This window comes from Panicum virgatum, chromosome 6N (assembly GCF_016808335.1).
Source record: "Panicum virgatum strain AP13 chromosome 6N, P.virgatum_v5, whole genome shotgun sequence".
NCBI classification, from domain to species: domain Eukaryota; kingdom Viridiplantae; phylum Streptophyta; class Magnoliopsida; order Poales; family Poaceae; genus Panicum; species Panicum virgatum.
In genome coordinates this window covers 49,508,443-49,523,923 of record NC_053150.1, presented here as the reverse complement: position 1 = coordinate 49,523,923, position 15,481 = coordinate 49,508,443, and the positions used below count along the sequence as shown (strand labels likewise).

At 49.5% G+C, this 15,481-nt stretch overlaps 3 protein-coding genes across 3 annotated transcripts; 1 reads left to right on the top strand and 2 right to left on the bottom strand.

The window, feature by feature from the left end:
- Positions 1–2,756: 2,756 nt before the first annotated feature.
- Positions 2,757–4,935, bottom strand: LOC120677248 (exocyst complex component EXO70B1-like). Its single transcript, XM_039958394.1, has one exon. It carries the CDS (start codon positions 4,757–4,759, stop codon positions 2,951–2,953), a length of 1,809 nt encoding a protein of 602 aa, XP_039814328.1. The 5' UTR covers positions 4,760–4,935; the 3' UTR covers positions 2,757–2,950.
- A 4,064-nt stretch (positions 4,936–8,999) lies between these two features.
- LOC120679383 (60S ribosomal protein L17-like) lies at positions 9,000–12,208 on the top strand. The gene is made up of 7 exons (XM_039960968.1): positions 9,000–9,137; positions 9,233–9,269; positions 9,376–9,416; positions 10,936–11,166; positions 11,258–11,360; positions 11,436–11,503; positions 11,867–12,208. Exons 1-7 carry the CDS (start codon positions 9,135–9,137, stop codon positions 11,897–11,899), a joined length of 516 nt encoding a protein of 171 aa, XP_039816902.1. The 5' UTR covers positions 9,000–9,134; the 3' UTR covers positions 11,900–12,208.
- Positions 12,209–12,291: 83 nt separating this feature from the next.
- LOC120679382 (uncharacterized protein At4g15970-like) lies at positions 12,292–14,927 on the bottom strand. Its single transcript, XM_039960967.1, has 3 exons — positions 14,159–14,927; positions 13,097–13,468; positions 12,292–12,984 (listed from the first exon to the last, which is right to left on the bottom strand). Exons 1-3 carry the CDS (start codon positions 14,384–14,386, stop codon positions 12,496–12,498), a joined length of 1,089 nt encoding a protein of 362 aa, XP_039816901.1. The 5' UTR covers positions 14,387–14,927; the 3' UTR covers positions 12,292–12,495.
- Between the last annotated feature and the right edge of the window lie 554 nt (positions 14,928–15,481).

Below are 15,481 nucleotides of genomic sequence, written 5' to 3'. Positions count from 1 at the left end.
CTTAACGGCTTAATTTGGCGATCCTTTCGCAACCCACGTCCCGATCGAAACATCACCGATAGTCCCACGCGAAGGTGGGCGCAGATGGTACAAGCACGTCACATATTTGAATATGCAACAAATATACATAGAACTTGACCTTAAGTTTTACAAACCGAGTTTGAATAAATACATAATTCACAAACTTTACAATACTGAAATCCTGGTTCGTCTAGAGGAACGGGGCCTACAGCTACCAAAAGTGAGTTCGTCTAGAGGAACGGGGCCTACAGCTACCAAAAGTGAGTCCTAGAGAGATCCCTAACTAGACGTCCGGCTCCACGACCACCCATCCCTCTGCATCCCGGCGGATGAACTTGGCGCAGCAGGGACAGAAGTCTACGTCTGCGTGCCCTGAAATAATGTTGGCAACAAACCCTGAGTATTCTAATACTCAGCAAGGCTTACCCGACCAGTGGGTATAACTTAGCCCACATAGCTAGACATGCAAGGCTTTTGGCTGGTGGTTATTTTGCAGAAAAAGCAACTAAAGTAATTCCTTACTTTCATTATTTTAGCTTCAGATTCTATAAAAATTAACTCTCATCTCATATTCGCAAAGACCTACTATAGCAATCATGGTGATGCAAGCAAAATAATTTGGTGAGCTCAATATTTTATATAACATACCTAACTCATATTCTATATTTTTGCTACGGTGTGACAAAGAGACCAAGGCCCTCATAACCGCGAGACACGGCGAATCGATCCGATTTAGCCTTGCAAGGTGGACCTAACCAACACGGCACGTATTTGCCCCGTCGGACTATACATACCAACCATTCCCCTCCCCGCCTCGAACTACAGGAACCAGCCCAACGACATATGGTCAGCCGAGCTCAACGTGAGACCACCAAAAGTAAACACATGCATCCCAATTCTCCGCGACTACTCGACTCGCCCCAGGAGTTGGGTGCGGGTTCCTGTACTTTCGAAGCAAGGCAGTACTCGGCTTACCGGTTTCGACTACCTCCTACTCCCGGCATGCGGTTAGTACAGTTCAATCCCCGATCAGCACTGCCACATCCACCGGTCCTTAATCGACACAGACGGGGCTAAGACACCCAGGAACCCTGTCCTGCTGCCATACCTATCCATCATCCCCGCCCGGTCTCACATTTCCATGTTCATTTCGAAACCAATCTCACATACTGAATTATATAAAGATAATAACGTATCTCGCGAGTAACCGGAAATTACTCGACTCCTAACATCCTACATCTCGCGAGTGCAGGAGACCACTCGTCTTCTACCGGTAACATTAAGCTTAGCACAACTATCGTCATATACATGCTAGTATAACTCCGGGAATCCTATGAATCATGCAACTAGGGTTCCAAACAATTCCTGAACTTAATGCACAAGTAGTAGAAACATACATAGGTGTCTTAATTTAAAATACTAGGATGTGCACCGGGGCTTGCCTTGCGCCTGCTGCTCAACACTGGGGCCAGACGGGCCTTGGGCCGGGTGCTCACACCTCTCCTCTTGGGCTTGCGTCGTTTGCTCTTGTGGTGCCGCGATCGCCTCAAAGACGGCTCCCTCAGATGCGGATGCTACACGTATGCATATGAATTAAACGAGTGCAGCCCAAGAATGTAACTAGTTTACTTTAACTGAATTACCCTGCGGACTGTCCGCGCCCGAGTGGCGGACTGTCCGCCGCACTATACTACCAACCCAGCAGAGGCAACAACGTCTCTGGAACTTTTTCCCATTTTACCTGCGGACTGTCCGGCCACCCCTGGCGGACCGTCCGCAGTTCAAGTACTCAACCCACCAGAGACGAAAACGTCTCTGGACAATTTCCTAGACTCTACTGCGGACTGTCCGCGCCCAAGTGGCGGACCGTCCGCAGTTCACCCCTGCGAACCCCCAGAGACGACATCGTCTCTGGAACAAATTCAAGCCTCAACGGCGGACCGTCCGCTCCCCTATAGCGGACTGTCCGCAGTCAACCTTGCAAAAACGACCAGAGGCAACATCGTCTCTGGACAAAAACTAACCTGACCGGCGGACCGTCCGCGCCTCCCAGGCGGACCGTCCGCGATAACTAATTTCTGACCTTCGCCCTAGGCGGCAGCAAGGGCGGCGGCGACGGCGGAGGCCGTGCTCCGGCGCCGGCGACACGTCATGGAAGGGGAAAAAGGCTGTGAAGCATAAGGGACTCACCACGACTCCATTCCCACGGTCGGTTCGAGTGGAGGACGACCGGAGAGGCGGATCGGCGGTGGAGCAAGCTTCAAGCACCCCCAATGGTGTCCGGCGGTGGTGGAAAGATTCCGGCCGGGGATAAGCCGGTTCAGGGGTTTGGGAAGGTGGAGGAGGTGACGAGGAAGGTTCCTGCGCGAGGAATCGAGGTCTGGTGGACGGAGGAGGGAGATCGAAGCAAGGGGCGACGATGGCGCGGGAGCTCGAGCTCCGCTCGGCTCTGCAAGAGAAGAGGAAGAAGAGAGGATTGACGAGTGGGTCCCAAGCCCATCCAGATAAATATCTGGGCGACGCCTCGCGGACTGTCCGCCGTCACCTCGCGGACTGTCCGCGTGGTGGTTGTTACAGTCTTCATCTCCGAAAGCCAAGAATTTGTTCTACAACAATTGCCGTTTGTCTGAAACCTAAACGTGTGCTCAAACTAACGCCCAGGCTGCCCGGCATCATCGGCAAAGGTCAGTGAAATTGGCGCGCTTTGATTGGCAAACCTGACAGAGACTCGATCCGGAATAAAGCAAGATATATACACTCCTGAATTTGCTGTATATGTACATCTGAAAAGCTGCAGCTTGACTGAAACGAAGATCAATTTGAAACCCAAGGAACCTAGAAAGGTTGGAGGAATCAACAGCTACAGGATCAGATTATCAGGAGAAGCGGGATCAAATGCATGAGCGCTGATGGTCCTCTGCTCCGGCGATCACCACCTGACGAACTTGGGCACGCCTTCGAAGAAGTCCAGCATGTAGTTCTCGAGGTCCTCGAGGCTGCACTTGACGTGCCTCGCCGGGTGCCGGCTCCCCTGCCCGAGGAACGCCCGGTACGCCGGGATCAGCCGCTCCGACACGGCGATGCGCAGCTCCTCGCGGAGCTGGGGGTCCGTCACCTTCCACGCCGTCTGGGCCCGGTACAGCTCCTGGAACGCCGCGTTGAAGCCCCTCGCCGACGCGCCCTGCGCCTGCGCCGCCCTGTGCCCTGCCGGCGGCCTCGACGCCGCGCCGTCGTCCCGCCTCAGGTGGGTGGACAGCACAGCCATCCATGACGCCCGGAGGTACGCGGCCTCGTACTGCCGGATCTGGCCGCGGTGCCGGCGGAGCCAGTCGTCGCCCAGGAGCTCCCGGAGCGGCGGCGACTCCCTCACCTTCTGCACCACGTAGTAGAGGTTGTTCATCAGGAAGATGTTCTGCAGCCCGGCGTCGTCGTACAGCCGGGACTTCTCGTTCATCTTGCGGAGGAGGAGCGTGAGCAGCTCGCGGATGCAGCGCGCGGACGGCGTCGAGGCGGCGCCGCCGTCGGTGGAGGCCTCGTCAGCGTCGTCGAGGCCGGCGTCGCCGAGGACCACGTCCAGGGTGCCGTGGCTGTCGGCGAGGAGGCCGCTGTAGTTGAGAACGTAGCGGGTCATGGGGTGGATCTCGCCGCCGTGGACGGCCTTCCGCGACGCCTCGCCGTGGATGGCGTGGCCGAACTCCTCGATCGTGTAGCGCAAGGTGGAGCCCAGCTGCTCGACGGTGCTCGATACCTCGCCCGAGAAGAATTCGCGCGCGCCATCGCCGGAGAAGAGGGCTTCGAGCTCCGGCTGGACGTCGGTGAGCGCCTCGTACATGCCGACCGTGCGGTAGAGCTTCTCGGTGGCGCGCGCCGACACGGCGACCGCGTCCGCGAATCCCAGCAGCTGCAGGACGCAGCCCCTGGCGACGTCGGCGAAGCACTCGTGGCCCAGCTCCTCATCCGATTCGAAGACCTCGTCGCACAGCAGGCGCTCGCCGGCGAGGAAGGTCCTGACCACGGCCCTGACGGCGTGGCTCCACCGCCGCATCTTCTGGTCGAGCACGTTCCACTCCATCCTGATCACCTCCTCGATGGCGACGGCCTCGACGCCGAGGAGCGCCACGGACTCCGCGAGCGCGTCGCGGCGGACGGAGACGTAGACCTGCGCGAGTTCCGGGCCGTACCCGGCGCGGAGCATGCGGTCCGCGACGTCGCGGACGGAGGCCGTGGCGTCCGGGGAGAGCGTGCCGTGGCGTGGCGACGCGCTGGGCGTCGCCTCGTCGACGTCGTCCGAGGAGAGCGAGACTGGCCGCGGAGAGGAAGAAAGCAGGGAGCGCACCTCCTCTTCCAGGCGCGGCATGGCGGCGTGCACGGCGGCGGCGGCGCGGGCCGAGTGGCCCGCCGCGGTGATGGCGTCGTCCACGGCGTACAGGTAGTCCATCAAACCGATCATTTCGGAGGAAGAAGACGAGGAGTTGCAGCGGCGGATGACCTCCTCCGCGGCGGCGATCTCTTCCTCCTCGCCGCCACGGCCGGGCGCGTCGTCGGGGCCGCTGTCGGACGCCTCGTCGCCCGTCTCCGGAGAGGAGAGGGTTTGCAGGCGAGGGTCGAAGGTCGACAAGAAGTGCATCATGTCGTCGGCGGCGTTCTTGGACACGGCCAGGCTCTTCACGATGTGCTTCGCGGCCGCCACGACCCTCTCCTGCCCGGCGTCCGGCGACGACGCGCTCTGCCTCTCCATGGAAGCAGCCGCCGTGCGAACACACGCAGCAACCTTTGTTGGTCGTCGCCGCGACTTGGATCACTGGATCGATTCTAAAGGTGCAATTCTGGTAGGCAAAAGAGAAAGATCTCGATGGCAATTTATACTTGCCTTTGATAACCAGACAGAATAATTTCTTTCTTTTTTAACTTGGAGTATATACCAACAGGTATCCAACTTTTTGTATTCCAGATGATTTTAGACCATGTCAAGGGAATGCATGTGTCCTTTTCGTTGGAGAAGTCGTTAAAATGAAATGGATCGTCGTCCGGTGTGTGCTATTGGAGGACATTTGGTCCGTCGACGTGTAGATGCGGACGAGCAGGTTCAATTCGACAAGTAGTCTACAAGTCTTACAGAGTTACAGTAGCTTCGTATGCAACACCACTTGAGGAGATGGAGATGTGTGCAGCTGCTGAACAAGTTACGTAGGATGTGAAAGTTTCATGGCAACTTCACAGAGTTTGGTAGCTAGCTAGAATGCGACGACCAGAAAAAAAAACCGAGATCAAGAGGTCAATGAAACCTTTCAATTTTATAATGATGTTTGTTAACTTGACCATATTTTAGGAGCAATTTGCTCTAGTCGGCGCAATCATTTTTTGCCTTTTTTTAAAAGAAAAAGAACACTGCCACCGAACAGGCAAGATTTGAGTTGAGACGGAAGCAACGTCCTTCAAGCAATTTTCTTTTGGTTTTCTTGTTCCATTCTGCGCTTGCCAGTTTCTGATCAGACGGCTCAACACGTCCAATGTGACCCATGGCCACTGGTTACTGGCCACTTGTAGAGTTCTTTTACAAAGTCAATTGGTCTGGTCAGGGTTTACTCAGTCTTTGGGACGGGCAGTTTGCGTCGTGGGTCCAATGGACCAAAGACAAATTATGCACGGGGGCCATCAAGTGCCAATGACCTATTGGCCTACAATGGAGATCAAGAAGAAAGATCGTTGGTCCAAAACAAAAGGAAAATGTAAAGGAGATAGAAAATCCTCTAGTGTAGCACATGCCTTGAGGTCAGACTAGTCTAAAAGCATCTCCAAGAGTTTTTCTAAATTTTAGTCTCTAAATTATCATTTGGAGAGCCTTATGCATAAAGATCGTTTTCTATATGTTTTTACTCTCCAACAGCTTTTCTATATCTTATGTATACTCTACAAAGTCATTTTCGTTATCTATCTTTGACTAGCTAGAAACGTGAAATGGAGAATGATTACATTTGAATAACCACTTAGAGAATCTGTTGGAGGGCAGTTTTTTTTATCAAAATATCTATTTCTAACAATGAGGAGAGATATATAAAGTCTCTTGGAGTTGCTCTAAGAGCATTTCTAAAAGAGTAGGAAAACAGCTCGGCATCGCTATCTATCTCGCTATACCAGAAAAAATCGCCATCCAACATTGCCTTCTAGAAAGCGCTGGTCAGCCGGCTCGGGATATGGCTCCCGTCCCTCGCATCTATGCCAAGCTACCCCTGCTCGCTATCCCCTCCCGCGCGCTCCCTCCCTCCCGCCATGGATGCGAACGTCACCATGGCTGCATGGAGGCCAAGCTCCACCCCCATCTTCAATACTCTGTCCACGAGCCAAATTAATCCAATTCCTCATGGGAACAACAGCTCCATGACCTCCTCCCTCGATCCCTTAACCCAGCCAACCAAATCCCCCGCCGAAGATACATCGTGCAATCATGCCATGGTTGCCTAGAATAGCTGACCTTGACCTCTCCGGTGAGCCCCCTTCCAATCTCCGAATCAGATCCCACGAACTACCAAAATGGAATCCTCTCGTCGAGTGGATCATGGTGCTCTCGTTAAGTCTCCGCGTTCGCAGCTCGTTTGACGAGGAACGCGAAGTTGCCGCCGCGGGAGCTAGTGGCCACGTCGGCGAATGTCGCTGCCGTGTTCTTCCTCATCTTCGGCGAGCTCCAGTCACCGTCTACCTGTGCCAAGTGTGTCACCGTGTGTGCCTCGAATTTCTGAACACCGTGTTATGCTTCTTGGTCGCCGATGATTCTCGTAGTGTGGGAACGCCGCCATTCTAAGCCTTTTGACCCTGGCGCTTGGAGATAGAGGAGGAAGAGGTGTTGCTACTTGCGGTTGGATTTAGATAAGCTGTTGGATTTCATCACCTTTTTGCTAGCTATTTCGTTTTACATAATAGCAAAATTAAGATTTTAGCTATTTATTTTTAGAGAAGCCGTTGGAGATGTTCTAATGGTTAGATTTCTTACACTCCTAAAAACACATTCGATTGGAACACCCTGATTTTTTCAGAGGCAGGTCAAAAGATAATCCGCTCCTATAAAAGGAGCGGGGAGTACTGTAGCATCCGATTTGCACATGGGATTTTTTTAGGAATGGGTGATGCCATCACTCATCCCTGAAAATGAGGCCGTTTACTGTGGGTATTACATGTGCGAGCACATGAAGATACTTGGAAGATACACAACTGATCTTTATCGTGTAAGGAGATATTTTTTATTAGGGATAGATGCGTATGTGCCTTTTGTTTTTGCATGTATCTAGCACTTGGCTTAATTTTTTTTAATTGCAGATTCGGCCTCCAATCCACAATCGACAAACTTCATGAGAAAGTTCTAAATGTAGACGCCGGTTTATGCCGTTTCATTATGCATAAGTGATCCACACACATGCGAGAATTTTGTCACCCTAAATATGAACTAGCAACAGAAGAAAAATATATTGATATTCGTGAGTGAAAGAATCCGTAGCACCGTGTCTCCTCCAATAGCGTTCGGGGCTACATAAAATATGTATTCAGTGTGCACTTTTATCTAGAAATATATGTTGTGTTTTAATATGATTTAATTTTGTATGCTTGATTTATTATATTTATGAAACATATTGTATGTCAATCACTATAACATTTGATCGCGCACTAATTTGATATGTCGAAGTTAGCGGGAATCTAAATTTAAAAATAACAGGAAACAAACTAAAATAATTTAAATTCAAAGTGAGCTGGATGTTTCCAGAGTTGAGTTAGGGCATAACCCGCCCTTTGAAAATGTGTTTTCAAGGGTGGGTCATGTTTCTAGCTACAAGAAGCTCTCTATAAATATGTTTTTACCCACCTTAAAAAATCTATTTTTTAATAGTGTTTCGGTTGTTTAAAAATGTTTCACGAATGACGAATGGCCCTCTCTCCGCATCCAAACTGAAGCTCGCAACCTATTCCTTGAAGAATTAAACAAATTTATTTCTGGTGCTTTCGTGGTCACAAGTGTCGTTGTAACTTTTTCGTGGTCACAAGTCTCGTAATAACTTTGCAAGGAGTAGTCCCCTTTCTCATGAAACTCCTTAAAAAATGCATGTCATTTACAAGGTGTAAAATTACTACAAGTGTTTTGCAAGAAGAAAAAGAATTAAAAAGTGTCCTTGCAACATATCTTTCTTTTTGGTAGAAAATTGAGCATTCATGTCAGCATCACCCAAATATTCGGGTAAGATTCATTATTCCCCATCAACAGCTGAATGCTACATTGTCCTTTTCATTAATATACCTTGATCTTCAAGTCCAGATTCGCATAAAAGCTTTTGATTCTGACAGGTAGTGATAAAGATCAAACATGTCTCCTTCCTTTCATAGTTTAGTACACTCGTTCATTTTAATCTAGACTTCTGTCTATTTTGCACCAATCAGCTATACCTGTTACATATGGTGAAACACATTTTTTAGACGATAGAATAAAATACTAAACTTGGATCATGACGATTTAATTTTCTGGATATTTTGCACCAATCATCGGACAAACACGTACGCTCTCGCTGAGTGGGTTGATTGGCATTTCCTGTAAAATTTAATTACTCGTCAAAATCAATCATGGCGATTTTCCCACTAAACTTGTTTTCAAATTTAAAAATTTAGAATGACGTCTCTCCTTCGCCGGATCATTATCGTTATGCATGAATGCATCAAAACGAATATGATCTTAAGTGATCTCCACTACGCGATCAACCATTTAGATATCCGCAAAGGAAATGTTTTTTTTAAAAGCTTCAAAGGAATTATTATTTCATTGAACCCTCTCGTATTGAGCAAATGAGTCAAGTTTGGAGTCACGAAATTAGTTCTTTTTCCCACGCGAGAGATGACGACTTGGGACGGGCTCACGGGCCCCAAGGACCAGGTATTCTGGGCCAGCTCTGCCCCCCTACATGGGCTTCCGAAGTACTTGGGCCGTCCGCACTTCTCCCATCTCTAAATCGACTAGGGTTTCCCCACCTCTTTGCTTGGCCGCCGCCGCCTCGTTGCTTCGTCACTCAGTGCGGAGAGTGTTCGTGCGAAGGCTACCCCTCCCTCCCCTCCACCTCCGCACTCCGACCGCCGACGCCATGGTCAGGCCCCCCTCTCTCCGCTGCCATCTCCTCAACCATGTGCTGCCATGCTTTGTGCCGTTGATCCGACTGACATCTTTGCTGTTGCGTCGCAGGTGAAGTACTCGCAGGAGCCGGGCAACCCGACCAAGTGTAAGATCTCGCCCTGCTTCGCTTCTGCAATGCTTCTGGTCTTGTGTTGGAGGCGCTCTCCTCTTCTTGTGGTGGTTCTGATGGGTTGTTTGTGTTATCTGTGCAGCGGCCAAGGCCATGGGCAGGGATCTCAGGGTCCACTTCAAGGTGCGTTTCCTTGCGAATTGACTGTTTCCTCATTACTTTGCTGTGGAGTTGATGTAATTATGGATTTATGGTGAACTAAGTCGGCTTATGGCATTATTGGAGCTTTGTGACCGCTTGGTAACAATCATGTATGGGGCATTCTGGATAAGTGTGGCATCATGCATGAATGGGTTACAATGTGGGAAACCTAAAGAGTAAAGGTTCTGCCATGTTCTTCAAATGAGCAGTTCCCACGTTACTTTAGGGACATCAACACATTGTTGATTGTTATTGATGAACTGTTGTGTTGTTTCCATCGCAAATGGTTCATTGACAATGTGACATATTGGACATGTTTTATTTTTGCTGGAGATTCACCTAAGTAGAGTTTCAGCACCTGAAGCTTCTAAACAGTACTTTGTAGGATAATAGGAGCCTCAAATATTGTCGTAACATGGCTTGCATCATGCTAACCACAGCTCAAACAAACTCTGTGATTGATTTTGCAATTTTTTGTCACCTTGTATTAAGTTTATTGAGGAACTTTTGATTGCTGATTTTATTGTGAGCATCATGGATCATCATAAGTTACTCATGTGGCTGGGGTGCAGCTAGCAGCTTTTCCCCCTTCTAAAGCACTGTCCGGCGCATAGTCACAAAGTTCCTGGGTCGACCGGGTCGAGGAACGGGGTCGAGGGTCGAGGGTCGTCATTTTATAAAATTGTGGTACGAAGGGGGTATACATCTATGAAACGATAAATTATTATGTGGGATGCGACCCTGATTCATCGGGGTCGATATCTTCGGGTCGATAAAGACAAAAACTATATATGTGCTACTAATGAAGAAACTAATCTGCACAAGCATATAAGAAACATATAAAAGAGTACATTTAGACCATGCTACACGTACTCAGCTCATTGTCTAACAAAAACCACACCAATCCACTGTCCTTAACCTTCTTATCCCAATTAAATCTGCTAGCAATGGGGCTGCGACCCCTTTCAAACCGGGACACGATCCAAACTTGAATGGGACACTGACCCTCTTCGACCCCGACCCTCGAATCGGAACGACGTTCCCGGGTCGAGGGACGAGGCATCGATCCCGAATCTTGTGACTATGGTCCGGCGTCTCCTTTTTAAGCTGATGCGTTCTCTACCAGTCTTGCACTCTTGCTACTTTTTATCTTTCTGGCTTGTATTTGAAACAGTGTATAGTTCTCCCACAAAAACTAGTGTTGCTATTCTCTATTTGGTCTTATCACTAATCAATCAAAGTCACAGTCATCATAAATATGTTTCGACAGAATATTTAGGTGAATTTCTGTACCTACTGTTAGAAGCTTAGGTGTTTAGGCTACCCTATCAACCTGGCATGGAAAGGGTCTGCAGGCTTGAAATATTTTATGGAGCTTTTCCACATTTGTCTTAGGCATACTGTAATACTGAGTTAACTGATTAGTTGATATCATATGACGCCTCTGACGTTCACAATATATTTGCAGTTTCTCTTAATAACCTGGTATTGATCTTTGCAGAACACAAGGGAGACAGCTTTTGCACTTTGCAAGCTTCCTTTGGCCAAGGCTAAGCGGTACCTTGAGGATGTTATGGCTCACAAGCAGGCAATTCCCTTCCGGAGATACTGCGGGGGCGTTGGTCGCACTGCTCAAGCAAAGTCTCGCCACTCAAATGGCCAGGGTCGCTGGCCTGTGAAATCAGCCAGGTTCATATTGGATTTGCTGAAGAATGCTGAGAGTAACGCTGATGTATAATGCTGCTGCCCTCTTTTTTTCCCTTTTTCTTAATGTGCATTACACTCCTACTGTTTGGGTTAGCTTAATTTTCTGTTACTTCCAGGTGAAAGGATTGGATGTCGACAACCTCTATGTTTCACACATCCAGGTGAACCAAGCTCAGAAGCAGAGGCGTCGCACGTACCGTGCTCATGGACGCATCAATCGTACGTATTAAAGGATATTTTGTTCTTGTGGCTTTTATGAATGTCAATGTCTTATCTAATTTTGCTTGGCTGCAGCTTACATGTCCTCACCTTGCCACATTGAGTTGATCCTGTCAGAGAAGGAAGAGCCTGTTAAGAAAGAGGTATTTCTTTAAGCCCTGTGGATTGGGTTTATCAAACATGATCTTGATATTTCAGAGCAGTTTGACTTCAAATTCTTATGATACATATTTTGAAGCATCCTATCATTTTAATTCGGTAAAACTACTGAGCTGGAAGAAATATCATTACGTGCCATACGAGTATTAATTCTTCTTACACCAAAGCAAATTATCATGATTAAGGAAATTGCATCCACCCTCTTACTTTGTGGTTTCCCTTTTCCTTCGAGGAAGTTAATATGGTAGAAATATTATATGTTTCTGGTGTTTCTATACAACCTTCTGTTAGAAGTGGTTTGTATTTAATTAGCTGTTTTCTTGATCATTGTGATACTTATTTTGTAGGCTGACAATATTGTTGCATCAAGGAAGCAGTGAAGTACGTTAGCTTGAGCAAGGCTATTTTAATTTGTCGAAGAATTATAGCTGTAGCTCTTATGTTCTTTTTCTGGCAGCCTTGCCTCTTGAGATATTCCTGGTTACAACGCTTGAATCAGGATTTGCTGAGCTTGATGCCGTGCTTCAGATTGTACGGGGGATTCTCAATATATTTTACAATAGTTTTAAGATATCTGAGCACATGTCTGCTTGGACTCATTTGATCAACTTGAATATGGTTATAGCGAGATTTATTTGGCCAGACTATGCATTGGAAGTTAATTACAAAATTTGCAGTGTTCTAAGATATATGGGTCAAGCAGACATGATTCTTGTGAGATTTTTCCCCAACCAAATTTTGCTTGAAGTGAATATGGTTAACTTGAGTGTTTTTCTACCTGAGCATCGCTTTCCAACCAAAAAGAAGAGAAACTTTGGTACATCCATGTGATTCTTCTACCTATTAGATAGAAAAATGAGGTTGCAGCATTATCACAAAGCAATCCAAGACGGCAGTCGCTCACAAAGAAATCAAAGAAGCACATGAGCATCGCTGCAGCTGCCGAACTTCACGTCCTCGCTTTTTCGTCCGTCTGTCAGCGGATGCACCTGCCGGGCTTGGTCCAGCCATACCCTCCCCGTCGCCGGAGCTCCCGCGGCGCCGCCGTGTAGTTCTGCCAGTCCCGGAGCACGCTCCGGAGGTCGTGCACCTTGTTTGGGAGGCCGGTGCAGCAGTTGGCGTGCATGGTGGACACCCGGCGCAGGTCGCCGCTCAGCTGGCAGAAGCCGCCGCAGTTGGCCGTGTCGAGGAACTGCATCCGCACGCCGACCTGCCCGGTCAGCGGCGCCTGCACCTGCGCCAGGATGTGCTGCTCGTTGGTCCCCGGCGGGAACTGGCGCCGCGCCGCCCGCCACCGCCGGTAGAACTCCACCGTCCGGTTCTTGGACCTGACGTACAGGAAGCCGCCGTTGGGCAGGTTGTGCAGGCCGTCCGGGTCGCCGTTGAAGTAGTCGCTGGCGATGGCGATGTCCGACGTGATCGCGATGTGCCGCATCGGGTTCCGGAACCACAGGATGTCAATGTCCTGAATCAAATCAAAACACCATGAAAAGCTTGCAGGTCCCCCAACTGATCGACTTTTTTTTTGAGGGAACCCAACTGATCGACTTGCATGCAAGGTCGGTGCGTGTGTATACCGTGAAGAGGAAGTTGAAGCCGAGCTCGAGGATGGTCAGCTGGAACCGGTTCCGGGCCCACATCATGTCGAGGTACTCCGCGGTCATGTAGTGCTTCTCGGCGCCGGTGTCGGCGGCGGCGCCGTCCGGCCGGAGGAGGTAGCAGTGGCGGTGCACCGACCGGCACGTCTGGAGAGCGCCGGGGTCGACGGCCACGATGAGGAGGTGGTCCAGCAGCCGCGCCGTGCCCTCGCCGAGCCGGAAGCTCTCGAGGAAGAGGTCCAGGAGGGAGCCCGGCGCCGCGTACGCCTGGTTGATGGACGTCACGATCACCGTGTTGTCCTCCATCGATGCGTTCTTCAGCAGCTCGGCCAGCTCTGCATACGGTTTCGCCTGCACATTTCGCGCATGATTAGACGCATTTGAATTTGATTCGAAATATGAACGAATTGAGTGGAAGTGGAGTTCAAAATTCTGTGCAGCATGCCTCGTGGCACTTGAAACAAAACCAATAAGCCTGCTGCGTGGACAACAGGGTTAGCATATTCTTTGCCTGTTCAGTAGCCAACTTTAGCTTTAAAGGCCTTTTGGTTTCTGAATATGACAAAGCTCTAGTTGGCATTTACCTATGCTTTTGGTTTCTGAATATGACAAAACTACATTTCCAGTAGCAAGTTCAGGTAATCAGAAACGTTGTAAAATATTCTTTGGTTCAGAACTTCGGACCGCACACCTTTCTGCAGATTCAGCTCTAAAAGAATTGCAGAAGAATGTACATGATCAATTTCCACTTGGTTCCTCTTGATGCTTATCCATTCATATACCATGCATGTGCTTCTTTCAAAAATCAAGTTCTCTGATGTATCCTTATTGAGCTTTTTAGGATTACTAGAAACTGAAAATTTGAAACTATAGCGGTACAGCCATGCTGTTTGTTATCTTCCACTCTGAAATCTAATGAAAGAGCAGTAACGTATGCATCCTACGCTGCAATTGCAAATCCAGTATTTGCAACTTCGTTTGACAGCAAGCACATGAACAAGGGAATCAATCATGCGTCAGAAGTAGTGACCAGATGCTAACCTCGTCCCGGGCGCCGTTCCCCCACACGGCCATCTCGGAGAACCGCCAGTTCACGTCCAGCGTCGCGCCGAGGAAGACGAACGCCGCCGTCAGCGCCGCGCCGAGGAAGAAGGCGAAGACCGGGAGGGGCCTGTTCATGTCCCCCCTCACCTTCCAGTCCATGTTCTTGGACCTCGAGGGAGAAGAAGGGGAGACGCAGGACGACGGGTCGTCAGAGAACATCGGCATGGTTTATATGGCAACAGGCAGACGGCATCTATTGCTTCCTTCTTATACTGTTTTCCTGCACTCCCTTTGGGGAAAATGAGATGGATAGTATCTACTCATGTGCTGTCCAATCCAAAGAGGCAATTAATCCTGGTTGCAGAAGGATCCTGAGCATTAACTTTCTTCCTTTTTCTTTTTTGGAATTTTGCTCTGAGTTGGAACTGATCATCAAATGCTGAAGATTTCTTCTGGAGGCTTTAGATAGGCCGCGCCAAATCAGAATCCAGGCTTCAGAACTTGTGATCCAGAAGCAAAATGGAGAAAGTGGTATGAGACTATGAGTGATGGAACGGGGAGGAATATGCTGGCCTGACGCCCAAGCAATAGGTTTTGCGCAATGCCGATTGGTGAACCAAAGCTTTGTGATGAGCTCAGATGCTCTCTACACCCTGCAAACGAACCTGCAGCATGGGTGTCTAGGATTTGTTTGGATTTATTAGTACCAGCGAAATGATTCCAACCTTGTCCATTATCAAAGAGCATCCTAAGGGGATAGACACTCCTATATTTCTCTAGAGGGCATTTATAACATCTGTAACTGCCGCACCAACAGGCCAAAGCCCCCCTGGAGATGAGCGGTTTCCATGGCGGCATTTTCCACTCAATTCTGTGCTGGCCGTATTTGCGGTCGCTTACCAATCCTTGACCGTATGCTGCAGCAACCTTACATGAAAGAAAGGCAGTTGAAAACGAAAAAAAGAAAAAGAAAAACTTGCATAAAAGAAAAGAAACTGAGCCGATGATCTTCGCCTCCCCAGCCATGTTTGCTGCCAGCACGAAGGCCTCGCCGTCCATACCGGCAGCGGTGGCAAGACTACGAGCGCCTATTCTCCCGCTCGCTCCAGCCCGGCGCCGGCGGCACCATCGCCGCCGCCGCGCGCGCACAGTTGTTGGCTCACTAACCTCGTTTCCCAGCGCTGAAGGCACGACCACCTCCGGCGCCAGGTTGGCAACACCGCTACAAGCTGCTGCTGGCCCGGGCGGCCGGGTCCGGTGCGATCAGTCGCGCGAAAGAACCAGATGATGACACGGCCTCGTACTTCATTCTGTTGCCTG